At 48.7% G+C, this 26,337-nt stretch overlaps 1 protein-coding gene across 1 annotated transcript in view; it reads left to right on the top strand.

Annotated features, from left to right (window-relative positions):
- The window catches only part of IRAK2 (interleukin 1 receptor associated kinase 2), a 59,790-nt gene that overhangs the window by 8,033 nt on the left and 25,420 nt on the right, over positions 1-26,337 (top strand). The window contains exons 2-4 of the mRNA XM_045832267.1: positions 1,946-2,128; positions 18,372-18,518; positions 24,819-24,910. Coding sequence (XP_045688223.1) covers positions 1,946-2,128; positions 18,372-18,518; positions 24,819-24,910 — 422 coding nt within the window. The remainder of the gene's footprint in view (positions 1-1,945; positions 2,129-18,371; positions 18,519-24,818; positions 24,911-26,337) is intronic.

The raw sequence follows: 26,337 nt of genomic DNA, 5'->3' as shown, positions 1-26,337 counted from the left end.
CCACACCAGCCAGTGCAGAAACGCATTATTTTTAGTATTGCCAGTCATAGACCCCTGCAAATTTTGTTCAGTGCTTCAAAGTTGGAAAAGTGCTTTTAGATCCACAGGTTCTCTTTACCCTTATAACAGTTCTATGAGAATGGTGGGCCATGTAGGTTGGCTTGCTCATTCAGTCATTCATTCGCTCATTTGTTCATTCGTGTTTCCCCTGAGAGGGTTCGGACTTAGGGATGAGGACAATGAGATACTCAGGGTAAATTTTAAAGAGGCATAAGGAGGCACCTACTCTTCAGATGCTGCAAATGTTACTGATGACATTGGCAATGAAATGGCACAAGATCTTACTGGCAAAGTTGGACCTTTGTTCTTGAATTTGGCAAAGAAATAATTCAGATCCAGGAACTCAAATTATAAGAGAAAGTTTACTTAGAAAGTTACAGACGTGGTAAAGTGAGCCAGCTGAGTTGTGTAGGCTCAGGAAACAAGTTACAGAGGCAGAAGAAGGGCCCTTGGAACTGGCGAGAAGGGCAGAGGAAAGGCACCTGGAGGGAAGAAGAGGAGGAAGGGAGAGGCGTGGGCATGCACCCTGATCAGAGAGCGTGCACTGGGTCCTTAGTCTTGAGGGTTTTAAAGACTGGGAGTTAATAAAATTATATAGGTATCAGGTGTACGATTCTATAAATGCTTCAATTCAATAAAAACAAACAGCCTTGGCTGGTTGCAGGCCAGGTCTCTACTTAGGGGTGCATGAGAGGCAGCATATCTATATCTCTCTCACACATCAATGTTTCTCTCCCTCCTCTCTTTCTCCCTCCCTTCCTTTCTCTTTAAAAATAAATAAAATCTTTAAACAAACAAATACAAATAAATAATGACTGGGTGTTTAGAGGAAGTCTTAGGGGAGGATCTTAATAGAATATTCATTAGCTTTATGCTGATGTCCCCAAATAAGATTTATTCCATTCTTGGGTGTGGATGGCACAACTGGCACTAACTGGCTTTCTGTCATCTATCTCCTGGAGCAGGGTGATTGAAGCTATTTACCCTATGATTGAGGAGGAAAAGTGTAAACTATTTACTCCTTTTTTGAAAAAAAATTATTTACTGATTTTTTAGAGAGAGGAAGGAAGAGAGAGAAACATTGACTTGTTGTTCCATTTATTTATGCATTCATTGGGTGATTCTTATATGTGCCCTGACCAGGGATTGAACCCACAACCTTGGTGTATTGGGATGATGCTCTAACCAACTGAGCTACCTGTCCAGGGCTGAACCACTTATTCTTCAATGTCCTTGGGTAGGGAAGATAGGATTTACGACTTACTGTATAGCTATAAACTGCTTGGTTATTTAACTACCTGTCTGTTTTCCTGTTCCCCTTGTCTTGGCTTACTGGCCTGTCTGACAGTGCACAGTCAGCCCTAAGAGAGAGCCCCTCCTTACATTTTGCCCCCTGGGCACCTCCTCTGCCTCACCCACTCTGTGCCAGGTGCTGTTCTCTGCTCTGGGGATCTGTTAGTGAACAGAACACGTAAAGCTCCTATATGGGCTTCTATTCTGCAGGGGGAGTGGCAGGCAAAGTTGTTACCCCGCTGTCACAGTCGAGGAAACAGGTTCCGTGGTGGAAGTGGCTCACCCAGAGCAAATAAACAGCTAAAGCTCTAGGCCCCTGACCCCGAGCATCCAGTGGTCTTTCTCCAAAGTCTTGTGCAGCAGCAAAGTTGATATTTAGGTTCAAGTGTTAATGTGCTGGTCCCGGTGAGTATTACATGGAATCAACATTATAACTTGGGCTGCCTGTGGACTCCAGCTGATGGTGGAATTTCAGGTCTGGCAGTGGGCAGATGGGGAAAGTGTGGTGAGCAAAGCCTAGTTAGCATGCTGACCCTCTTGGAGAGGGACTGCTTTTCTAACTCTAAGCAGGTCCTCTCAACTTGCCTTCCAGCCTCCTATGTGATCACAGACCTGACCCAGCTGCGGAAGATCAAGTCGATGGAGCGGGTGCAGGGTGTGAGCATCACCCGGGAGCTGCTGTGGTGGTGGGGGATGCGACAGGCCACCGTCCAGCAGCTGCTGGACCTGCTGCACCACCTGGAGCTCTACCGTGCCGCCCAGATCCTCCTGAACTGTGAGTAAACAAGACGGTCCCGCGTGGCCGGCCCTCGAGCATGTTTTGGCAGGAGCTACACTCTGGCTTTAAGACCTTTTTTAATCTTCAAAAAAACTTTGATGAAAGAATTTGCCATCCAACTAAGAAATTAGTCACAGGGGCTGCCTCTCTGGTCACTGGTGGACACAGAGGCCACACCAGGCTGTCTGGGTGCAGAGCCCCCCTCCTTAGCTTTTCTCATCGCAGAACGCAGCATTTGGGCTTTTAGGAAACAGTGCTGTTTTTGTCTGTCAGCCTCTCCTGCACAGAACTTGACTCAAATCCTTGCTTTCCTGTCCCAGCTGCCTCTGTCCTCCCAGGGCTGCGAGGTCTGCCTTTGCCCTCCAAACCTCTTTCTCTTCCCCTCAGCCTTGCTGATGAAAATTGCTGGAAGAAGAGAGATTAAAGCCTGCCTCCACATCCACAAATCCCCCCGGCTGCTTTCACTATTGCTTTAAGTCATGGGGCAAGGCGCTCCCCCCAAAACAAAGTGCTATAAATTTCTGTTACCTTTTGGAGGTGAATATAGAGGGTGTGTGTGAAGCAGTTTAAGTTTCTGTGTTCCAACTGGTCAAAGCCAGTTTCCCTTCCCTAATTGTAGTATTAATTAAACCTTATTTTGCAGGTACTTGTTGAAGATTGTTTATGACCTTGCTCAGTTGTCTCTGGCAGTTTGAGAACCTGACTTCTGCCTACCACTTAAAGGGCTTTAAATAGATTTTCACAAAACAGTGCTTGACAATCACATACACCTAAAGACCTAGGTGGAAAGTGACTTCCTTAGAGAACTATGTCTCCAGCTCATAACATTTGTATTTGACAGAGGCTTTCTGAAGGTTGGGCCTGAACTGAGAGGTGATGTGTGGGAGCATTTGGGGGGCCATGTTGGCCCAAAGTCTTTTGAAACCAGGTACCGTGGGTGGCAGCTGGTCTGATGGTGTGAAGAGCGGGGTGTGTGGGTCTCTGTTTCTTGATATTTTCTTGGCCTTAATCACGAAGACCATGTTATCCAATTTGTCACACATCAGAGGCCATAAGATTAGAATAAAGTAGTACAGGAGGCTTATTTCCCAGCTACCCACTCTGTCCTCCAGCAAATCTGGCCATTGTCACCTGTTTTTACTCTCCTAGCCATTTCTCGGTAGTCTCCTGTGTTAGCATTTCAGGTTCACTGCTGTGACGAAGGGCAGACTACAGTGATTTAGATAAGACAGTTCATTTCTCTCTCCGGTTTCAGGCCGAGCTGCACAGGCCTGATGGGACCGTTTCATGGTGTGGAGGATCTGGTTCTTGCTTTTTCATTGCTCTGCCATCTTGGACACCTAGCTGCTGACCCTTACCTGAGAGGGCTGCTCTGTGCCCCAGCGTGCACATTCCAGCCAGTAGGAAGGGTGTGTCTGGAAAGCTGCCTACCTAACTTGCTTTCTTAAGCCCATTGGCCAGGATCTAGTCACATGATCACACCTCACTGCAAGGGAGGCTGGGAAATGTAATCTTTACCTGGGAGGTTAAGTGCACTACTAAAGGTTCTGTTACTCTAGAAGAGGAAGGAGAAACACTGGAGGGATAGCAGTCTCCCTACAGTCTTCCGCTTTGGTCCGAGTGTCCATGTATACCTCTCTTCCACACAGAAAACATCTCACCCGTTCCCCAGGGGAGACAGACCTGGAATCAGTTCCTTCCTTCAGCTCAAGGCTCAGGATTTACGGGTGATTCACACTAGTCTTTTCTCTCAGTGGTGGGATATGAACAGGAGGAATTCAATCAAAACTCTCATTTGAAATGAGAAACACACTGTAGTGCTTGTTAAAGCAGGTGACAAATCTGGCTGATGGGAATTGTAAAAGGTCCCTTCTGCTAGGGGAGTGAGCCCTTCGCTTGGCCCATTTGGCAGCTCCTTGTTTTCAGTAAACTGGGGATTCTCAAAGTGTGTTTCCCAGATCTTATTTGTCAGCAGCACCTGGGAACTTATTAGAAATGCAAATTCCTGGGCCTCACCTCATCTGCTGATTCACAAACTCCTGGGGTAGTGTCTGATCCGATGCAGATGAAGGTTTAAGAACCTCGGCTCTAACACCTGTTTTTTAACTTCTGGCTGCCTTGGTGGAGGGGGCGTGGGCGTTGGGGGGAGTGCCCTGTTCATTATTTTCTGTGGCCTCATTCGAAGTGGGGAGTGAAGAGAGTCTGCCCTTATGGAGGGCTACTCGGCTTCTGCAGCCCACTTCCTGCTGGTGTGGGTTGGGGAGCCGGAGGGGAGCTGGAGGGGTGAAACAATTACAAGCTTTTGTCTCACCCGCACTGTGGTTTCTTCAGCAACACAATTCTCATAAAAAAACTAGCGGCTTCTTGTCTTTTGGCTTCTAATCAGTTCTGACTCAGTGTAGACCTATCTGAGCTCTTAACCCTGGAAGGTTTGATCTTTCATTTAGTGGCCTGTGCCCTGGACCCACCTGCCTCTCCTAATTTAATGTGCTTACCCCGAGCCTCCTTTGAGGCCATCTGAAACAATAACTTGCATGAGCAGGAAGCTCTCTTAATTTGACTTTGGGCTCTCTGTGTCCTTCACAGAACTCCCTTCGTGGGTTCATTGGTGGAGCTGAGAAAGGTGAATCGTGATTAGAAAGGTTAGGGCCGTGGTCTTATCTCCTGCTGAGGCTGTCTCTTCAGAGCCCCTGACGTGGGGGTTCTTGGTCAGCTTGGATTGTCAGCTACAGGCTGAGTCTTCCTTTTCGATTCTGCTCGTACAAGGTCTCGGTCCACTAGAGTTCATCTCTCTTTTATTGGAGGTTCCTGAAAAAGAAGGCACATGCACCAACATTCAGGACATATGCAACATCGCCCCTCAGTTACAGGTGCACTCAATTACAGGTGCCCTCTGACTGCCTTCTGAGTGTCGCAGGTGATGGTGGTTTTACCAACTTTTTTGCTTTGCTTCATGAAGAGTCACCAGCTTTCCAGCCTGCAATGTCTGGATCCTTGCTGTTGGGAGCTCTCCTCCGGGGCACCACATTCTGTATTACTTATTAGGTTGGTTTGGCTGTGATCAGAAAGGCCACTGACAGCAGCTTGAACTACAGGAGGATTTCTTTCGATTAGTAGTATGTATGTTGGCAATCCAAGGCTGATATGGTGGATTCGCAGTGTTGGATTCAGGCTTCTTCTGTTATCCTGCCGTCCTCAACGCGTGGCTCCCACCTTGTAGTCTGAGGTGCTTGCCCCTGCCCTACTGCCATTCCCACATTCCAGCCAGCAGGAAGGGGCGGGGGCAGGCTCTTTCCTGTCTTCATCCCATCAGTAGATTCTGTTGGCTGGACCTTAATCACAAGACCATAATTAGCTACAGGAAGTGTAGTTTTTAGCCAGGCAGCCAAATGTCAAGCTGAAATTCCTAAATGTAGGAAGACTGGGGAATGGATATTCTTTATCACATTGGTGCTATCTCTGAATACTGTGCTTGTATTATTCTTTTTCATATTTGTCAATTTAAATATTAGTCAATAACTTCCTAGAAGAGGATTTGGCTTATGCACACTTCTCCCCCTTCCTCCCAATACAATTTCTATCATAACTTTTAGTTCCTCTATACATTGCTTTTGCAACTTTTGTTTTGACGCATGTTCTCACATTTCTAGTTTTTTTTTTCCATCTGCTCTAGGCAGTGGCTGTTGATGCTCTACTCTGTAAGATGACATTCATTCCCTCGCCCTTTCTCACCCTCTCTTCCCCACTTCACTTCCCAACTCTGGCAAAGCCAGTCGTGTAGTAGTCAGCTGTGGATGTCGTCACGTTTCCAGGCTCCGCTGAGCCCACGGGGAAGAGCTGGGTCTTGGATGAAGCTCCAGTCGCTGGGTCAGGACAGCAAGGGGAATGCTGCCTTTGTGTCCTGGTCAAAAGATGTCTTGTTGTGATGGAGACAGTATTGTGTATATAGGGCAACTGCAGGGTAAGTCAGGGTGTAGAGTAGCCTTTCCCAAACCATGTGCCTTATGAGAGTGCTCCGGCAGCACCCCACTGCAAGCAAAGGTTCATGAATGACTAAACTCGGAAAATCTTGTATTTTCATCAGTGCCCCTGACCTTCGGAGATTCACAGTGTACACTGGCATGTTAAAGCTCTGATAAGTCCTGTAGCAAAGAAACTTCTTTGGGCCAGTGTTTCCCACTTATATTTGACTGTGGACCCCTTTTTCTTTTGACGCTTACTAACATTCCAGTGGGACTAATACACTGTGGGAATCACTGCTCCCGTGTAATGGTGACCAGGTGAAATTGCTGGGCAGCTCTGCAAAGCTGAGTCTGTGGGGCAGGGGCAGCATTTATATGGTCAGGCCAGCCCTGGCTGGATAGCTCAGTTGGTTAGAACATCATCCTGATACACCAAGGTTGTGGGTTTGATCCCAGGTCAGAACACACAGAGGGATCAACCAATGAATGCATAAATAAGTGGAACAACAAATCGATGTTTCTCTCTTTTTCTCTTAAAACAAAATAAAACAAAACAACATGGTCAGGCCAGCATTCAGCATTAGAAGAGTCTGACCCCAGGGGCTAGGGCCAATCATCACTCTGGGGCTTAAAACACAAGAGTCCTAATACCAAGAGGAACTTTTCCAGACTACCAGGCTTAGGAGGGGCCTGTGAGGCAGCCTTTAGGGCCTATGTGCCATCATCTTGGGGGCTTAGGAGCAGGAATCAAGGGAGAGGCCAGAGAGCCAACACTGGCTTCCAGCTGAGGATGGTGTGTCTGCCACCACTGCGGAGCTCAGGAGCTAGTTCAGTGCCACTGAAAGCAGACCTAGGAGCTGAGCCTGTTGATGGTTGGGCTCAGATCGCTTTAGCTCTGAGGATGGAGGCTAGAAACCAGCTGTGCCTCACCTGTGAGGTGGACTCTCCCTCGTTCCTCCCCATGGGGAGTTAGATACACAGAGCTGGACAGGAGACTCAATAATGAACTAAAATATTTATTGAGTGTCTTCTGCTATGTATCGGGCCCTGGGGATATGGCGATGAAAATACAGGGTCCCAGACCTCAAGGAGCGTGAGTCTAGTGTTGGTTACGTTGGACACGTAACCAACCACAGAGCAAGTGCTCGAAGGAGAAGTGTAGGTAGGGGGGACAGAGAGGTAGGACGGGGAAGAGGGGAAGAGTTGGTCTTGTCAGGGGAGACTACCCCGAGGAAGTGAGACTGAAGCCTCCACTGGAAGGATGAGTGGGCAGCTGGAGTGAGGGAGCTCGAAGGCCTTTCTAGGCCAAGGTGACAGCACGTGCAAAGGCCTGGTGGGAGGGAGCAGTGCTTGAGGACCCAAAGGGGGGCCACGGAGGCCTCCCCGAACCAGAGGACAATGGGAGTGTGTGTGGTGGGCTGAGACTATGGACAGGGCAGGGTCAGGCCACCCAGGGTTGCCCAGGCTGTGGTCAAGTTTGCTTTCACCAAGAGCCAAGGCAAGATTTTGGAGGGCTTGCACCTGGGGAGTACCCACTGTTCTGGCCACTGTGTGGAGTGGGGGCCTGGGTGGTTCCAGGTATCAGCTGAGTAGGAGAGCACGGAGCTTCTTGGATCTGAAGGGATCTGGAAGGTGACCAAGGTTTACCTTCTCATCTGCTGCTGCCCTCCTCCTGGGAGTCTGAAGTTTCTCAATTTTTGTGCTGTCTCTTCTTGGTTGTGCAACCTTGACAGTTTCCAACTGTTGGTTTGGCATCTCATCCAAAGTCATTTCCTTCCTGGAGCTGAGCTGTCATCGAGCGGGGAATTTTTGGCTACTTCCTAAAGTGAAACAAAACAGAATGAACTCTTTCTGTCCCCAAGAGGCTGAGTTGTTGCAAGGGACCCACACGGCTCATGCATTTGCTCTTGGAAGTTTCCCCAACATCCACCCCTTTCCAACCACAAGGGAACAATAAAACATGCATAGTAATCAGACCCTCAGGCTACTGGAGACTTGCCATCAGAGGCAGCACTGTGCTGGGCCAAGACCCCTGGGTTAGGAGTCAGAGTATTTGGGTTCTAGTTGTAACTTGGATTTAGCACCTAATATGTGCTAGGCAAGCCTCTCATCTCACAAATCTCATTATCCCCATTTTATAGATCAGGAAACTGAGACTCAGAGATTGAGTAATATGCCCAAAGCCACATAGCTAGTAAGTAATGGGCTGGGATTCGAGGTCAGGTTCACTTGACTGTAACCACTGCTGGGGTTGGTCCCTAGACAGCATTGTCTCACTCCCCGCCTCTGAACAACAGGTCTAGACTTTGCCTTGTCTTCTTTTCTTTTCCTTTTCTTTTCTTTTTTTCTTTTCTTTTCTTTTCTTTTCTTTCTTTTCTTTCTTTTTTTGTAAACCAGGAAGCTTCAAAACATAAGGGATGGTGAGTTTTTTTGTAGGTGATTGCTGTATGGCCCAGGACAGACAGGTCCCCTGACTTTCCTTCCACACATTAATTATTCCACTGGAAAAAAGGCGTCAATCACTGGGAGTTTCTTGGGGGTAGTGTGAGAATGAGCAGAGAGGTGTGAGCAGTGCATCTAAATCTGTTCCCCAGCGTTTTAGAGAGGAAGGCTAAGAGCTGGAGGGAAGGGGTTGTTTCCTGAATTCCTGCTCTGTGCTAAGCTGTGGTAATAGGCTCCTCTGGGCTGAAAGTTTTTAGGCACATATTGAGATTAATCGGGATAGGCTAGGTTATGTTGCAGCCACAGATACATAAGCCCTGAAATCTCAGCTGTTCGAAGTCCAACACTGCCTCGTGCATTCTTGTGACTATGTTGTCTAAAACACATGACTTCCAGGGTCACTGTGTCAGGGGAAGAGAGAGTTGCAAGAGGCTCACTAGCCCATAATTGTTTCATCTAGAAGTGACTGTAGCATTTCCACTTAAAATCCATTGGCCAGAACCAATCACATGGCCCCAGTCTAATTGCAAGGGAGGCTGGGATACAAGAGGGAGCAAATGACTATTTGATAAACACTGTCTCAGCTACAGGTTTCCTTGGTTCAAGGGGGTTATGATAAAGTTCTACCTAACCGTGACCTACAAAGTCTCACATGGTCTAACCCTTTCCAGCTCATTTACCTTTTATCTGCCACTTTCCCTCTCATTCATTCAATTTAGCCACTAGGTCATCCTTCATTTGAGGAGGTACACCAAACTGTTTTCTGCCTCCCGGCCTTTGCATATTCTATTCCCTCTCCTTAAAATGCTGGTTCCTCCCCAACTCCCTTGCATGCTTCCCATAACTAATCCTTTTCATCTATTGGGCCTGTGCCTGAATGGTGTCTGTCCACAGATGTCTTCCCCAGCCACCCTGGATAAATAAGCCTGTCTGCTACCCCTTTCTCCTTGTTTGTTTTCTGCATAGAACTCGTCCCAGTTTATGATTTGATATCTTTTATTTAGCTATTCTGATGTCAGGGTCATGCCAGCTTTGGTAACCAACAGCATCCCCAGTCCCTGCACAACAAATGAATGCGTGCGGAAGGATAAGTCATTTCAGCAGCTGTTGCATTACAGGTCCAGTGGAGAACCAGAGAGACAGAGAGAGCCAGAGAGTGAGCGAGAGCAATTAGGAAAACAGGCCATGCCCTCAGGTTTATCTAATTTTGTATGTAGTTTGAATTGGGAGTTTTGAGTGGGGTGTGAGTGTGTATGTGGGGCAGGTACTTTGGATGCCCAGGAGAGTCAAGCCCAGGGATTAGGAAAGGAAGGGAAAGGGCCTAGGAAGCTGTGTATGGCCAGCCAGCACCAGGGTTCTTTAGTTATGGCTGAGTCACTTTCATTTGTTCTAGAAGGCATCTGTTTCAGCCACCTGAGTCAGCTGAAGAATAAAAACAAGTGTATAAATATTACGTCACTGTTTAACTTGACTTGAGGGCTGAGAAGGACAGGGGAATTTCCAGAGTGTGCTCACAGAGGAAAGACCTTATCAGCCACCAGAGTCCCCTCTGCTCACGTGGGTGCCGCCTGGATTTGCCACCGTGTGAGATGTTCCTGGGCGGCAGGGGAGGAGACCCCAGATCTCTCTGCCAAGGGCCCACCACGTGTAAGCTGCTCAGCCGAAGGAAGTGGGGCGTAAATAAACAAGACGTAAACAAGACAACTGTTCTAGGTTTCACCTTATTGAAGTATAAAGCAGAGAGAGGAGTTGGACCTTTCCCCCAGAGCCTCTACTAATAGCTTAGAGTGGTTGAGCACTTCCATATTTCATCCTGATGGCAGCTCTCTGAGGGTATAGTTCCTTGTCTCATTTGTCAGATGAGACCTAGAAACCTGCCCGCGAGCCCGACGGTGGCCTGCGGAAGCGGGCAGACGCGTGCTGGAGTGCTGTGAGCGCTCTTGGCCGCGGCAGCCCAAGTAGCTCGCTCTCCTCTGAGAGTAGGGGATATCCTGAAAATACAAAGTGGAGAGGAGAAGAAATCAGGCCCATCCCTTCCTGAGAAGCTTTTAGGGGCACAGAGAAATGCTCCTGCTCCCCTACCTCTGTCCCCTGGGACCTGAAACAGCCCTCGTTATCGAGGGAACTTTCAAACACATCCAGACTCTGATTCACTTGGTCTGAGAAGCGGTATGTCAACCCCTTGGCACCCACAGCGACCAAAGCTGTTACTTCATTCACTGGCATCCTCTCCTTGGCCCTGAGGGTTCCAGCAGAGAGAAGGACCTCTGGCTGCCTGTCCTTCTGTGTGTGACAAGGCTGGCCACTAATAGCACAGGGAGGCAGGAGCAGGCCCCACCTCTCCTCCAGCTGACTTCTGTATTATGCTGGCCCATGGCCTCTGTGCCTTTCAAGACCTTGCCACTGCCCACGAGAGTCATGGTTTTCCATTAGACGGTTTAAAATGTTGGAAGTGTTGAAAATAGTCGTCCACCCCAAATGCTTTCTTTAGAGACCCTAACTTGGGCATCAGAGGTCCCTTTTGTGTGCCATTTGGGCAGGGAGAGAGGACAGAGAATGACCATTTGTAGCTGCTTTACATATCTAGTTCCACTGAGTCCTGGGACAGTCATATGTTTTTATAGTCCTATGTTTTATAATTTTAAATGAAGCTCAGAGGATTAAGAAATTTGCTCTTGGAGAGAGGAATTTTAGAGGCTGGATCTAGAAACAGGAGCTTCCTACATTTACATTCAGTTCTTTTTTTTTTTTAGATTTTATTTATTTTTAGAGAGGGAAGAAGGTAGGGAGAAAGAGGGAGAGAAACATTGAGAAACATCAGTTGCTTGCCTCTCACACACCCCCAACCAGGGACTTGGCCCACAACCTAGGTATGTGCCCTGACTGGGAATCGAACCAGTGACCCTTCCCCACCACCCCCAACACCTCTGGTTTGTGGGGTGATGCTCAACCCACTGAGCCGCACCAGCTAGGGCTTGGTTCTGTTTTTTTGGCTATAATTTGTACATTTGGATTTTATGATCCTGCAGAATCAACTTCTTGTGGAATTTTTTTGAGACTCTCATCCCAGGGGAAAGAAGAATGTTGCCCTGGAGGCCCGGGGCTGCTCTATGCATCAGTCTTAGTAATGACATAACTAGCCTGGCCTTTGCAGACCAGAAACTCAAAGTGAGGTTTGGAGCTGTCTCCACCCTTTCTCAGAAACACTTTGGCCTTCTTTGCCCTGCCCTCGACGTTCTATTTTTATTTCCATGACACTCTGGCCTACCGATCTGCTAGAGCGGGCGTCGTATCTGCTCAGCCATCAGAGACCAGCTTTCCCAGCACGGAGGGCAGAGAAGCCACACCCTCGTCTTCTGCTGTGGATGGCAGGAAAAGAGGCGAGAAAAGGCCTGCTCTGTGCCTTCCAATTCACATCAGCTGTCAGCCACTCGGGAGTAGAAATGAGGGTGTATACACAGATGTACTTATTGTCTGCATCTAAAAGACCTCTGAAAACCCGCAGCATGTTGAGATGGGGGTTTCACAGGAAACTGAAACATCTTATCTCAGGTCACTGAGGCCTGCCATGGGGCTGTCAGCTGAGCTGTGTGGGTGCGGCCCTGGACCTGTGACTAGCTTGAAAGGTGCTGACAGGCTCGCCCCAGGCTGTATGTAGCCCTGCCAGTGTCCCAGCACAGTTTCCCTCCCAGGTGTGTCCCCCCATTCCCACACGCTTGCCCGCGACCCGTTGTGCCAGCTATAGGCCACTGCACGTCACTGGGAAAGAACAAGGAAAACAAAGGGAAACACTGGTCCCTCCTTAGGATGAAAACATAAGAAGGCCTTTTCTGTTCCCCACGGTGCAGGCCCTAGAGGTCAGCCATAAATGGGCTGGCAGCCCCAGTGTTCCTGCCAAATACATTTTTTGTACATGCTGAAACATAGATCAATCATTTTTTAAAAATTGTATTTTATTGATTATGCTATTACAATTGTCCCAATTTTCCCCCTTGGACCCCCCAACTCCCTCAGGCCATCCCCACACCATTGTCCGTGTCCATGGGTCATGTGTATAAGTTCTTTGGCTTTTCCGTTTCCTACACTGTTCTTTACATTCCCATGGTTATTCTGTAACTACCAGTTTGTGCTTCTTAATTGCCTTACCTCTTCATCCCCAAAGACATCGTGACGGAGAAGCAAAGGTCTGTGCAGAAAGGAAAAGGGAGTCGACAGGAATAGGATGCTGAGGCTAGGTCAGGCCAGGATGGTCACCCTTACCCCCTTTGGTGTGGAAACAGGCTCCACCGGGCCTCTGACGAAGTGGGGGCAGGTGCTTCTCCTTCTGGGCCCTCAGGCAGTTGGGACCTGCGGGAAGCCAGCACAGCTGGGAGCAGCCCCTGCCTTGTGGTCTGGCTCTGCAGGAAGCGGCCGTCTGGGGTCCCCTTCGCCAGCAGGCCTGGCCGGCCCAGCACAGGGGGAGCTGGGGCCAGGCTGTGACTGATCTCGCACAGAGGAGCCACCTCTGCTTTTTTTTGCCTCATACACAGATATCATGAGGATGCCACTGATATGGCCCTTGGAGGAACACGAGATCCTACCCTAGGCAGTTTGTGGAGGCAGAATGCTGGGAGAGAAGCCGTCTTCTAAGCCAGAGGTGGGGGGCAGGGAAGATAAGGACACTGAATGGCATGGGGTGACCCCTTCCTCCTTGGGCAGGGGCACAGTGTCCACATTTGGACACACCCGGGAATAGGCAGCTCATGAATCAGCATTCACCGCCAGTGATGGCTCACGTGCTGTGTTTTGTGCAAGGGACTGTGCTCCCCTGTGCCTGTGCAAGGCAGCGGCACCCTGGGACGGAGACACATGAGTCCACGAGTCCTGCCTGCAGGGCCCCCACTGGTGGAGAACCAGTTTCTAGGTTCCCAGTTTTGCAGCCAGCAGGGCCTCCCTCTGATGGAAGTTGGAGAGAGGGCAGTGGGTCCACGGACTCCCTTCTGAGGAGCCTGAGGCCCCAGGTGGGCATAGGTGAAATGTGTGCTCTCCGGGGCCACGCCAGGGGGCATGCATCCGCCCACAGCCCTGCCTCGTCACCTTGGTTCTAGGGGGGCCCTGCCGTCCTGCCCCAGTGCCCCTTCCTTCCATTCTCTCGCTTTGGGGTCTCTTCACCTCCCTGCGTCTCAGCTTCCTTCCTTGCTGAATGTCGAGGACACATTAGACACCTGCTGGCAAAAGCCAGAAGTGGGTTGGATCTGCATCTGGTGCTCACCTGCCTACTAACCTGGGCCGGATGGAGTTTTCAGGGCAAACGTTTTTTAGTCAGTCTAGTTCAGAAGACTCAGTTCTAGTCATTAGTTCAGTTAGCCTACCTACTGATTTTCTTCCTTAGGAAACATATTTTTCTGTGCAACAAATCCATGATCACTGTGGAACAAACTCTATAATGTGGATAAACTGAAAAACAACCCCCAAAACCCACAATACAGATTTACTGAAGATTACACCACCTGGAAATGATCCCTGTCAACACTTTATAATTGTTCCTTAGGCTCTTTTTTCCTCCATACATAGATGTCTTTTGTATTTCTACACACATTTTACAAAAGAACTGGTAACATATATATCCTTTTTAGTCACTCAGCCATATATTCACACCTTTCCATGTGGATGGATACACGCATAGTACCTTTAACTGTGGAAAACACACAAGTTAAGAAATGTGAGTGAGTAGCCCAGCTGCCAGGCAAGCAGTCTTCCATCGTGGCAGCTGCAGTGGTTCGCGCCAGGGCAGAGCTGCTGCATCTGGAGTGGTGAGGAAACTGCCCCGGAAGAGGACAGGAGTGGTCCCCAGGCCCACTGCCTCCCAGACTCCACACGGGGGCCCAGCAGGTTGGTAGTGACTGAAGATCGGGGTTCAGCCACTCTCCAACCTCCAGCCATGGCCAGCACCACCGACCACCATTTCTTGAGCAACTGCCTTGTTGCTGGGCACTGTTCTGGGCACTGAGGGGGATTCTAAAGAGAGAAAAGGCACAGTCCTACCTCTCAGGCAGCTTGTAATTTAACTTGGGATCCGACACCCACTCAAACGGTGCAGCGTGAGAATGGTAATGAGCATTATTTCACTAGAACGGGCACCAGGAAGAAAGCTCAGGTGTTTGTGTCACACCCGCTGATGACTTTGCTCATGAAATGATCAGGCATGGAAATGACAAGAAAACCATTAGTATCCACTTAAAAGGAGATACTCGGAGAGGAGTTGTGAGTGACCCACAGACAGATGGTTGTTCAAGCCGCATGGGGTTCTCCATGATGCCTCCCGGGGCTTGGTGTAGGGACAGTTGCAAAGGACGTGGTTTCTCAGGCCCCCCGTGGCTATAATGTTAGTTTACTTTATTGTTTTACTTAAGAACCTGTGGAACCCCTCATGGAGGAAGAGGTGCAAATATGGTGAATAAAATAAAATATAACCTCATTTACTTAAAAAAATGTATTTTTAAAATGAGCTGTCAAAGTCCTAGAGACAGAAAGTGGGAGGGGGCGTACTCTCCCTGCAGGGAGCACACTCACGCCTTTGTTCCCTGCCAGGCAGGCATCTCCTAACTCTGAGGGTCCTAATGAGACTTGGAACCAGGGGAGCAATGGGCAGTGGCAGCTGGTTCCGGCTAACCCCCTGCATCTGTCTCCGAGGCCCCCTTTTCTCTGACTCCCCAGCGAGCTAACTGCTGCCCTGATGCCCGGCTGTGGCTCGCTTCTTTCCCATAACGTTTCTAGAGAGCCAGAGCAGCCCCACCTCATCTTTCTCCTGTTGCTTCTACTCCTGGGCCCTTTCTTGTTTCATTGTTTCCAGCTTAATAAACGTACCCTCAAAAAAAAAACAAAACAAAAAAAAACAAGCAAGCCCTGGCTGGTGTGGCTCAATGAGTTGAGCCCGGGCCTGCACATCTAAAGGTCGCTGGTTCAACTCATGGTCAGGGCATGTGCCTGGGTTGTGGACCGGGTGCCCAGTTGGGGATGTGTGAGAAGGAACCAATCAGTATTTCTCTGGTGCATTGCTGTTTTTCTCCCTCTCTTTCTCCCTCCCTTCCCCTCTCTCTAAAAATAAATAAAAATAAAATCTTGGGGGAAAAAAGTAGGATGGCGGTTGCCAGGGGCTGGGAGAAGGAGTGGGCGGTGGTGTTTGATGGGGACCAAATGTCAGTCCGGGGAGATGGACCACACCCCGGGGCTGGAGGGTGGGGAGAGCTGCCCAGCAGTGCGACTGCACTGACCGTCACTGAACTAAGTGCTTAAAAAGGGTTACAGTGGTAAATTTACATTACGTGTATTCTACTATAACTTAAAAAATAAATATAATAAAACTAAAAAAAGTATAAGCAATTCAGAGTTCTATTAAATGAAAATGAAGACTCCCTCCCTGCTCTTTATACTCAATATGTGGGCTGAAGAGCTAACCAATACTTTAATAATAGAACAACAGTGTCCTGGCCGGGTGGCTCAGTTGGTTGGAGTGTCACCCAGTATACCAAAGGTTTCGGGTTTGATCCTGGTGGGCACTTATGGGAGGCAATCAATAAAAGAGAGACAGAGAGATAGAAAGAGGACAACAATAATGAAGTTCCTGTGTTTTGAGCTAAGCCACTGACATGCAGTAGCTTCTCTTAGTTCTCATGAAAGTCCTCCAGAGTAAACAGCGGGGAAGTGGTGGAGCTGGTTGGTTTCCATGTCAGGGCCTGAACTCTAAACAGCTAAGTCTGCTACTTCTTTTATAAGATCGTTTCATTTTAAAAAATAGTGTGTCAGTGACAGTGAAGGAAAGAGTCACTCCTTATGCCCCATTCAGCCTGTTGTTACTTCTCTGCATTCCTCTACCAGGGGGTCCAAACTTTTGGCCTCTCTGTGCCACACTGGAAGAGCAAGAGTTATCTTGGACCACACATTAAATACATTGCGACAAGTAATCACAAAAGAAAATCTCATAATGCTTTAAGTAAGTTTACGAGTTTGTGTTAGGCCTCATTCACAGCCATCCTGGGCTGCATGCGGCCTGCGGCCCACAGGTGGGACACCCCTGCAATCAAGCCTTTTTCACAGGTTCCCACCATTGTCCTGCTTTCCATCTACAGAGGGGAGCAGGGCCTGGGGTGGGGGTGGTGATGACCTTGGTGTTGGAGTAGTTCTGCCCTAACCAGATGGGAAGGGGCAGTGAAACTAGCCCTAGGTTTGAATCTCATCAGCTGTTTGATTCAGGCAGAAATCATTTTGCCTCTGGGACCCTCAATGTGCTAAAAAAAATGCAGATAATTGTTAACCACCGGAGATTGTCCTGAAAGTCCAGTAAGTCTGCTGGGTGCCATTCAGGTGCAGTGCCGTGCGTTTAGGCATCATTGCTATTGCTCTAGTCCTGAAGCTTGTGTTTGGAAAGCTGGGCTCCACGGTAGAGGTCGGTTTTGTCTAGCGAGAGGCAGTTTACCTGTTGGAACGAATGCTACTGGGGACTCCTACTGGGGACTCCAAGGCTGGAGGTGGTTCGTCCCAGCCCCACCTGATGAGGCATGCATGAGAGTTAGCAAGTTGGAAGGCTTCCCTGGAACTTTAGTGCCCCCATTTTCGTGGCTCTCAACGATGGGTCTACCCCAGACCATCAGAGTGAAGGGCCTCGAATGCCTTGAGGGGCTGCAGACTTTGGACTTGATGTGGGAGGTAACGGGGAGATACAAGGAGTCAGGTGAAGAGTGTGTTCTTTATGCACATGATGGGGTCATGAAGGCTTAAGCAGGGAAGTGAGGAGGCCAGATCTGTGTTTGAGTGAGACACAGCCTGGGAGGGATCAGAAGGCCTCCGCGCTGGAGGCTGAGGCCAGCAGGGAAAGATTTCCCAGCAGCAGAGGAGGCTGCTCTCACATTGAGAAGCTGGGTGGAAGCCACACCCTTGTGGTACCTTGGGGTCTCCCACATGGATGCAAAAGGGAAGTGATTGCTCTCCAGAAGGCAGGTGACCTCTGCCCAGGCTCCTTTGGCCAGCCCTCTGTCCAGGTTGTGTGATCTTGGGGAAGCCCCTTAACCTTTTGAGGCCTCAGTGTCCTCGTCCCTACCAGGGATGAAATGCAAAACCCTGTGTGGACTTGGTGTATGCAAAGTTGGGCCTGGGTGGGGCACATCAGTACTCAGTTGACGTAGCTGCTATTTTCAGGGTCCCCATCTACGCAACGGGGAAGGTTGCACACGCTTCCACTGCTTGTGGAAGGGGAAGCTGCAGGACCAGCCAGAACGTTTATAATGAGGGGCTTGACTGGGGACTTAGCAGGATGGATATCTTTTTTTAAACATTCTTTTTTATTGTATTTTTTCACTACCATTTATCCCGCCCCCCCATACTCTCTTCCACCTCCACTCCCCTCCCCCAACATTCACCACACCGTTGTCTGTGTCCACGGAGGATGGGTATCTTTAACTCCCCTGTGTTCAGGGACATGCACAGTTTACAGAGCCCTGTCACGGCTGTGTTCTCCTGTCTCCCTCCCAACAGTCTGTGAGACGGGCAAGCAGATGTTTTCAGTGTGTCCATTTGACAGGTAAGAACACAGGCTCTGAGAAGGAAAGCGACTTGTCTAAGGTCACACAGCTAGTAGGGTTAGCAGGCAGGTATTCTGACTCAGAATGTCATGCTGGGCCAGTCACAGGAGAGGGTCATGTCCAACTCCCACGTTCTACAGACGGAGAGGCCAAGGCTCAGAGAGGGAAGCACTCGCTGGGCACGCTGACTTTGAGGCAGAGCTGGGACCAGACCAGCCTCTGACGGCTATGCCACTTCACCGAATAACCGCGACTTCCTTCCATTGCACCTTGTTCCAGGGAAACCAGCTCCTGAGACCAAGTCTTCTGTCCCGCATTTCCCGGGTGCCGTGCAGCCAGGAGGGCCAGGGGCGGCTTCTGTGAGCAACGCCGAGGGTGAGCAGCAGAAGGGGCGGCCCGTGAGGCCGGCTGCCCTTCCAGGCCCAGGTATTTTAAATTAAATTAAATTTTTTTATTTAAAGAAAATTTATTTAAGGAAATAATTTATCTATAAAGATATTCAACTCAGTATATAATGGCAAAAAATTAGAAACAACAGTGAGGATGGTAAAATTAATGACAGAAGTTCATTACAATAATACTGTTAGCATAGCATAATACTGTTAATGTATTTTTAACATAACAATACTGTTAACAGTGATTTGGGTGTGTGTACATCCATGAAAATATACACTATATTAACTGAAAAAATCCAGATAATAAAAGAATATATACCATTTTTAACCATTTTTATAGAAAGAAAGAAATAACTCAGTAAATGAGGGCTTTCTCTGTGCCAGTGTTCTAAGCACCTCAAAGATGTCAACTCATTTAATCTTCGTGAGCTGTGAGTTAGGGATTGTGACTGTCCCCCTTTCACAGATGAGAAAACTGAAGCCCCCAGGTCAGGCTGGCCCTGCATGCTGGCTCCCAGCGAGGAGCCTGGTGACCTCCCTGTTCTCCCTCCACAGGCCCATGGCCCCTCTGGGGGCCTGGCCCTCACAGCCACACAGCGGAGGGCTCCTGGCCTCACTACCTTCCTCCTCGTTCCTGGGCACAGATCTTTTGCATTGTTCTAGGGCACCTGAAGCACCAAGAGGGAAAACGATTTGCTCAAGGTCACATGAGTGGGAAGTAGCATCTGTCATTTGAACACTTACATCCCTAACCTCTGCACACACCACTACCCCAAAGCCTGTCAGACTACTTCAGGTTTTTCTCCATTCCCTGTTCCCAGGAATGGGCTCAGGCCTTTTTGCCAAATCATGGAAGGACTCGGCTAGCGGCGACTTCCCCAGGGGGAATTGCTGTCTGTGCCCACATCTCCATTCTTACCGCCTTTCCCCTGGAGCCCAGCCTTCCTTCCTCCCTCCTGCAGCCTCCTGCGTGGTGAGCCAAAGACCCCACAGCTATGAGCCCTCAGTTCATCAGTGTGGATCCCAAAGCCAAGGTCAGCATGAGCTGAGAGGAACACACATAGGCTTTTACATTAGACAGACCCACATTTGAACTCCAACTTTGCCACTTTCTAGCAGAATTATTTAGTCTTTCTGTGCTTCAGTATTGTCATCTATAAAATGGGCACAATAATAGAACCTACCTTGTCATGTTGAGGTAAGGAATCATACACTTCAGTGTTGCCACCATATAAATGCTCGCTAAATGTTAGCTGAGCCCTGGCTGGTGTGGCTCAGTTGGATGGAGCATCATCCCATACACCAAAAGGTTGGGAGTTTGATCCCTGGTTGGGGCGCATATGGGAGGCACCCAATCAATGTTTTTCACGTTGATGTTTCTCTCTCTCTCTCTCAAATCAATAAACATATTTAAAAATGGAATGTTACCTGATGTTAGGAACATTCCAAACATCCCAAATACATCAAGTTCGGAAAATTAATTCTAGGACAAGGAGTCTGAATTATTTCCTGTAGATAAAGGAAAAAAAAGTGCAGAACTTTGATCAGCAATTAAAGAAAGATAAGGGGAGGCTCTGACTGGTGTAGCTCAGTGGGTTGGGTGTTGTCCCACAAACCGAAAGGTCGTCGGTTTGATTCCTGGTTAGGGCACGTGCCTGGTTTGTGGGTTTGATTCCCAGGTGGGGTCCATGATTCTCTCTTCCTGTTGATGTATCTCTCCCTTTTTCTACCTCCCTTCCCCTTTCTCTAAAAATAAATAAATAACATAAAGAAAAAAGATAAGGGGAAATAGCCATAAAGCCAATGTGATACTGGTTGATGGCCAATGGGAAACAGTAATAAAGTAGGGAGATTCTGGGGGAATGCTTGTCAGGATGGAGGAGGTCCCAGGTGTAGCAACTTCTTCCGTTGTTCCTCATCTAGGCGACTGCAAAAACAAGCCTCGTAAGTTTCTGCCGGCCTTTGCACCATTCAGTTTCTTGAGTGGCCTTTGGAAGCACTAGTGCCCTGGCAGGTCAAGATACTAAAGACAAACTGCAGACGGAGACAAGAAATTGATTGTTTATCTTTGCCTACACTGAAAATAATGAGTAATCATTCATTTCCTCAGAATGAAAAGAAGACTCAAAGCTTGTATTTTCTTGGGAAAACCCCAAGCTTTCTTTGGGCCCCAAAATTCAAGCTGATTATCTTGTGGGAGTGGACATTGCAGAGGCAGCAGTGGAGGGGGCTGGGGAGGGCACGACAGGTGGGAACAGTGTCAGCGTGCAGGAGACAGGGCACCTGGAGCTTCTGGCCAGTGCCTCCCAAGCCACACTGACAGCCAGGGGTGGCCCGTGTTGCCCCCTCAGTAGCTGGGGAAGGATGCATAACCTTTCAGGGCTTCCTGGCTGAATGAGTGGTAGGGCCACAATTCGGCTCAGATGGTTTGCTTGAGCCCACATCTTTTTATTTTAAAAAATATATATTTTAAAATTTATTGGTTTTAGAGAGCAAAAGTGGGAGAGAGAAACATCATTTTTTTTGTTGTTCCACTTACTGGTGCATTCACTGGTTGAATCTTGTGTGTGTCCTGACAGGGGGAATCGAACCGCAACCTTAGCATATTGGGATGCTGCTCTAACCAAGGGAGCTCCCCAGCCAGGGCTAGAGCCCGCGTCTTAACCGCTGCATATCTTGACCCCCTTGTAGTAGTAGGTGGGGCGGGAGTGGGAAAGAGACATGGGAGAGGAAAATTCTTGAGCAGGTAAGCCACAGACACGTTCTCAGTATTTTATTAAACAAATTCTCAAAGATAGAATTCAGATAAAAGGGCTCTGGGTAGCCAAAATAACTCACAAAGCCTTAGCTATAGGAGAGGCAATTGGGCTGTCAATAAGAATCTATTTTCTTTTACTCTACACAGAGTTTTACCAGCCTTGATACTCATACACACGTAGCAGAGTCTGTTCGTTGTGCTTTATAACTGTCATCTCTTTTAATCTGGACAAGAACTCCACAAGGAATGGACTATTTGTGCTGTTTTTACATTTGGGAAAGTTAAAGAAATGATACACAACTCACCCAAGGCCAAATCTTTAGTAATGTCAAAGCCAGGACTGGAGCCCAGTTCTGTCTGACAAACCGAAAAGGGATGGGGAGGCCACAGACACAGACCCTGTGGTGGACTCCGGCCCGCAGAGTCCGCCTGTTGTGACTGAAGACAAGAGTAAATGCACAGGTGACAGCAATCCTGTGGAGAAAAAGGGGATGGCATGGCCACTCTCAAGAGGAGAGTGCCCCGACCCTTGCCTACACAGGCTTTTATTGTTTTTCTCGGGTCTTACATTAAAGAAGGATTTATTATCTGTTACATAGAATATTGTTGTCTAAATTTTAGGTGCAATCAAGGAAATGAAAATAACACATGCGGAAGGGAAAGGCAGTGAGCTGATTAGCTCTGTCCTTGGGAAAATTCACACAGGCTTTGGAAATTACCTTGGAGATAGACAATACACATTTAGTGTTTCAGACCAGGGAGATGGAGTTTTAGCAAGAGCAAGCCACAACAGTCCATAGGCATTTTCTAGGCCTGATTCCCATGGGAAAACTTGGTTTGAAGGTCTGGCTCCTGCCCACCACTTCGCTTCTATAGGTTTTCCATGCAGAGCTGAGTCACATTTGCCAGACTGAAACAAACTGGTCCCACCACTGGCCACGGGGCGGGCAGGGCACAGAGCGCACGAGCGAGAGGCAGCGCTCCCACGTGCTCTGCACGGAGGCCCCCGACAGTGCAGCGCGGCGGGATGGGGTTGGCTGCCTTCTGCTCGGGAAGGCAGACGTTCTAGAAAGATTTTCATAAGAAACTTTTTAAAATTGTAACAGTTTTGGCACACAAAAGGTTAATTCTTAGTGTTTTGGAAGTGACATATATGTAGCCCATTGTCGTCCCTGACCCAATCCCTCCACGAGCATTCACAGAGCCGGGCTAGCTCCTAGCTGAAGTGTCAGCCTGGCGGAGTGGCCCAAATCCCACTCCTTCTCATGGTTTACAGAACCACAGGGATAAATAGACTCAGCCTCTCCTCCAACTAGTAGCCCTCATCTGTCACAAGAGCAGACCTCAGTGGTCCTCCCAACCCAACTGACCTGAGACAGCCCCCAGAGTGAGCACTAGGCATCAAGTCAGACCAGAAAATCCTGGTTGAGTGAGGCCAGCGCTGACCTTGGAGTCACAGGGCAAAGGAAAAGGACAAGAGACCACGTGTGCAGCTCTGCTCTGAGGCCAGCGCTGGGTCAGGGAGAGGGGGTGGGGCAGGAGGGAGATTGAGTTGTCCTGGAGCAGCTGTTCCCAGATTGTGGAGCCTGCACCCCCCAGTGGTACATGAGAACATGTTAGAGAAAATATATACTACATGCATAGAAAACTGGAGGTTTCAAGGCTGAATACATACTGTGTGAATTAAAGTGGACTGAAAGAAAACCCCAGGTGACTCAGTGGGGTGGCCCAGAGGCGTGGCCAACCTCCAGGGGATGGGTGCACGTGACAGGCCAAGGGGAGCAGGCAGAGACGTCATCCCAGGAGCTGCAGTGGCAGGGGGCCTTTCTGCAAGGCTGGGGCCCTGTGCTGCCGTCAGGGGGCACCTGTATTCCAAAGATTCTCATGTGACCAATACCTGAGAGAAAATGGGAAGGAGCTGGGCAAGGCTGGCGTGTGGGAAGGTTGGGCACGAGTGTCCTGCCTGCAGTCTAAGACATGGTCAGGGGTGTCCTTGTGGACACTGGGGTCACCATCAGAGTCCTGGATCTCCCCTCTGCATTCCTTCACAGGGGAGGGAGAGCGGGTGGGAGAACCCCGTGGGAAGCTTGGCCTGGGTGTGGGTAGGGGATGGATTTAAGTGAGGAGCAGCATAAGTTCTCTAGTTACACTGCCAGCAACTGGTCTGCAGCGCATTGCTGGTTTTGTTTATTTTACTGTGGAATCTGCATTAATTATCATGCTTGTGTGTTTGCCAGGACACTTGCAATGTCTGAGCTGTGAGCTGTAGCTCTTACCCTGAAGCCCAGTTTATGTTCACAGTACACTGACAGACTGAGGGTGTGCAAGTGTGTGTGCTTAGTGCCCTACTCTGGGGTTCTCTGGAGGCTGTGGGTGTGCAGACATGGTACCTTCTTAAGCGATGCTCTTCAAGTATCATATAACCAGTTCTGGAAAATGTGAAAACCAAAACCAAAACCAACCCCCACAAAGACTCCAGAAATAGCCACGGACCAGGAGAGGCACAGGCTGGCCTCCTGTGGGGCTCTGTGGGGATGAGAGAGCCTCCTGCTCTGTGTCAGGGAGGTTTTGTTTTGTCAGCCGCCCAGATGAACAGTTTAGCAAGGCTGCGTCTGGTTTCACCCTGGTACTATTTTCAGTCTTCTGAATTATTTTTTATGGCCAAAATTCCAGATGAATCACTCTTTTCTTGATGTCATAAACTAGAAACATGAGAAGCGGGTGAGTTTGGCCAGCAACCCTGGGGTCAAGGCCAGGTTTCCCTGGAAGGGCCGGCCCCCAGTTCCTCAGAGGCCTGACTTTCTGCATCCGTGAAGAGTAGGCACTAATGGTACCCATCTCCTAGGGCTGTGGTGAGGACTGAATGAGTAGACACCCTGCGGCACTTAGAACGGTCCCTGGCATGGTGTCAGTGTGTGCTAATTAGGTGTGCCTGGGGTATTTGCTGCACACCTGGGCTTCCCCTCCCCTGGTTCCCCGCCTTGGTGCCCTCCTACCTCATAGCCACTTGTCAGAAACGTTTCTCCTTCTTTCGAGCCAGGTCAACTGCTCTTTCCTCTGTGAAACCCTCCTTCACCTCCCACCCTGTTATGGCCAGCCTCTCCTGCCTCTGACCTCAGAGGCTGGTTATGACCGTTCCTGCTATGGTGGAGGTTTCTGGAAGGCAGCCTTCATAGCTAACTGCCTGTGTGTTCTCTGATCCTTTTGAGGGACGTGTGACAGTGTAGGGGTTAGAGGTCACACAGATGACATTCCCTTTGAAGGCTGGCTCTGCCACTTAATGTGTGGCCCTAGGTAAGTGGCCAGGCCACCTCTAGTGCCTCTGTTTCTCTACCTGCCAAGTGGGAATCATTTACAGGATCAACCAATGCACAGGCTTGTCCTGAGGATTCATGCAGGTAATGCATGAGGATTGTTAGGCTGTGCCTGGGACTATCAGGAAATAGCAGCCATCGTACTGACAGTGAGTGTTTGTCATGTAAATCAGAGACAGGTTTGGTATGGGGACTGCTAGGGACCGCCTCCCTCTTTCCCCAAGCAGGCCACTTTCCGACCGCAGTTCCTACTTTCCAGGTCCTGCTCCAGCCAGAGCCAACCTCCTGCCTCCTCCTGAAGATGCTCCTCCTTCCTTAAACACTGACCTTCCTGCTTCATCTGATTCAAAGGTAAATCCTCCACCCAAAAGCTGTGTCCCCAGTTTGGGGCACTCTCTCTCTCAAAAGTGCAATGCATTTATTCCCTGAGACCAGTGTGGGGGTTAGGGGTGAGGTGAGGGGGAGAAAGGAGACCCATTGAATTACTTGAGCTTCCAAGATAGTAAGTACTGGCCAGTAATACTGGTGGTCAGTACAGCTGGGACAGGGTTAGGTTGAGATGGCAGGTTGGTGCACTAGTGAATACACTTTTTTTTAATTTTAATTTTGAATTATGCATACTGAATGGCTATTGTTGTGCTGGCTGTTGTCATTAAAAAAAGATTTTATTTATATATTTTTAGAGAGAGGGGAAGGGAAGGAGAATGAGATGGAGATAAACATCCATGTAGGAGAGAGACATCAATCCTCTCGTACCTAGGGACCTGTCCCGCAACCCAGGCACGTGCCCTGACTGGGAATCGAACCAGCAACCCTTTAGTTCACAGGATGGCGCTCAATTCACTGAGCTACACCAGCCAGGGTGTGAATATACATTTTAAGTGAGCTTTTCCATTATTTGTGTTTAAATGAGAGCTGATAATTTGCATCTTCCTCCTGTAAAATATATTGGTTGTAGTAGGCATTTGTTTACAAACTGCTTCCCCTCCAATTTTTTTTCCACCCAAAATATGTTTGTCTTATCCTGAATTTTCATGACTTGGGTCCAGAGCCACATAGGTCTTTTGTGGGTCTTGGGCACCTATGCCTTCATGGGCCCTGTCCTTCATTAAAATAATAAATAAACAAATATATATATATATATATATATATATATATATATATAATTCCATTGATATGAAGATGAGTATAATTCAAGCTAGATTAAAAATTAAAACATTTCTTTGACTTTGAAAGTTCATTTTTGTTCTTCTGATTTTACAAGAAATTAAAATGTATTTGTTGGCCCCTAAACGTGTGTGGGCAGGGTGCCCGGTGCAGAAACCAGCTCTGCGTGGGTCTGGTTAATAGAGCTGTCCCACAAGCAGACTGGCTTTTAATTTTCTCTGAAAATCAATCCTGCTCAGAGATGGTAAGTTGGGAGAAGGACCACAGTGCGATGTTCAATGAAAACACCGGACAGCAAAACGATGTGTGTGCGTCCTGATTCCAGCCTGGTGAACGAGCTCTCATGTGTCTAGTTTGGGAGAAGCACACCAGACTTGAAGAGCAGTTGACTGGATCATGGGATTAGTGGGATTCCCACCGGCTCCCCCCACCCCCAATCTTCTAAAACTGTTTATAAGGGCATACAATTTAAAAAAATTTAAGTTGATGTATACTTGTTTTGAAGAAGGGAAGTGATTGGAGCAGAGTTCCTTTCCATGGTCTTGCACACACAAGCGGTCTCCGAAGCTCTGGTTACTGAACTATGTTCGGTTCCCGCTTCCCAGCATGCG

Source organism: Phyllostomus hastatus, unplaced genomic scaffold (assembly GCF_019186645.2).
Source record: "Phyllostomus hastatus isolate PE091 unplaced genomic scaffold, TTU_PhHast_1.1 phas_contig_16, whole genome shotgun sequence".
Classification (NCBI taxonomy): domain Eukaryota; kingdom Metazoa; phylum Chordata; class Mammalia; order Chiroptera; family Phyllostomidae; genus Phyllostomus; species Phyllostomus hastatus.
The sequence above is the reverse complement of the archived record's forward strand: the minus strand, read 5'-3'. Positions and strand labels throughout refer to the sequence as shown.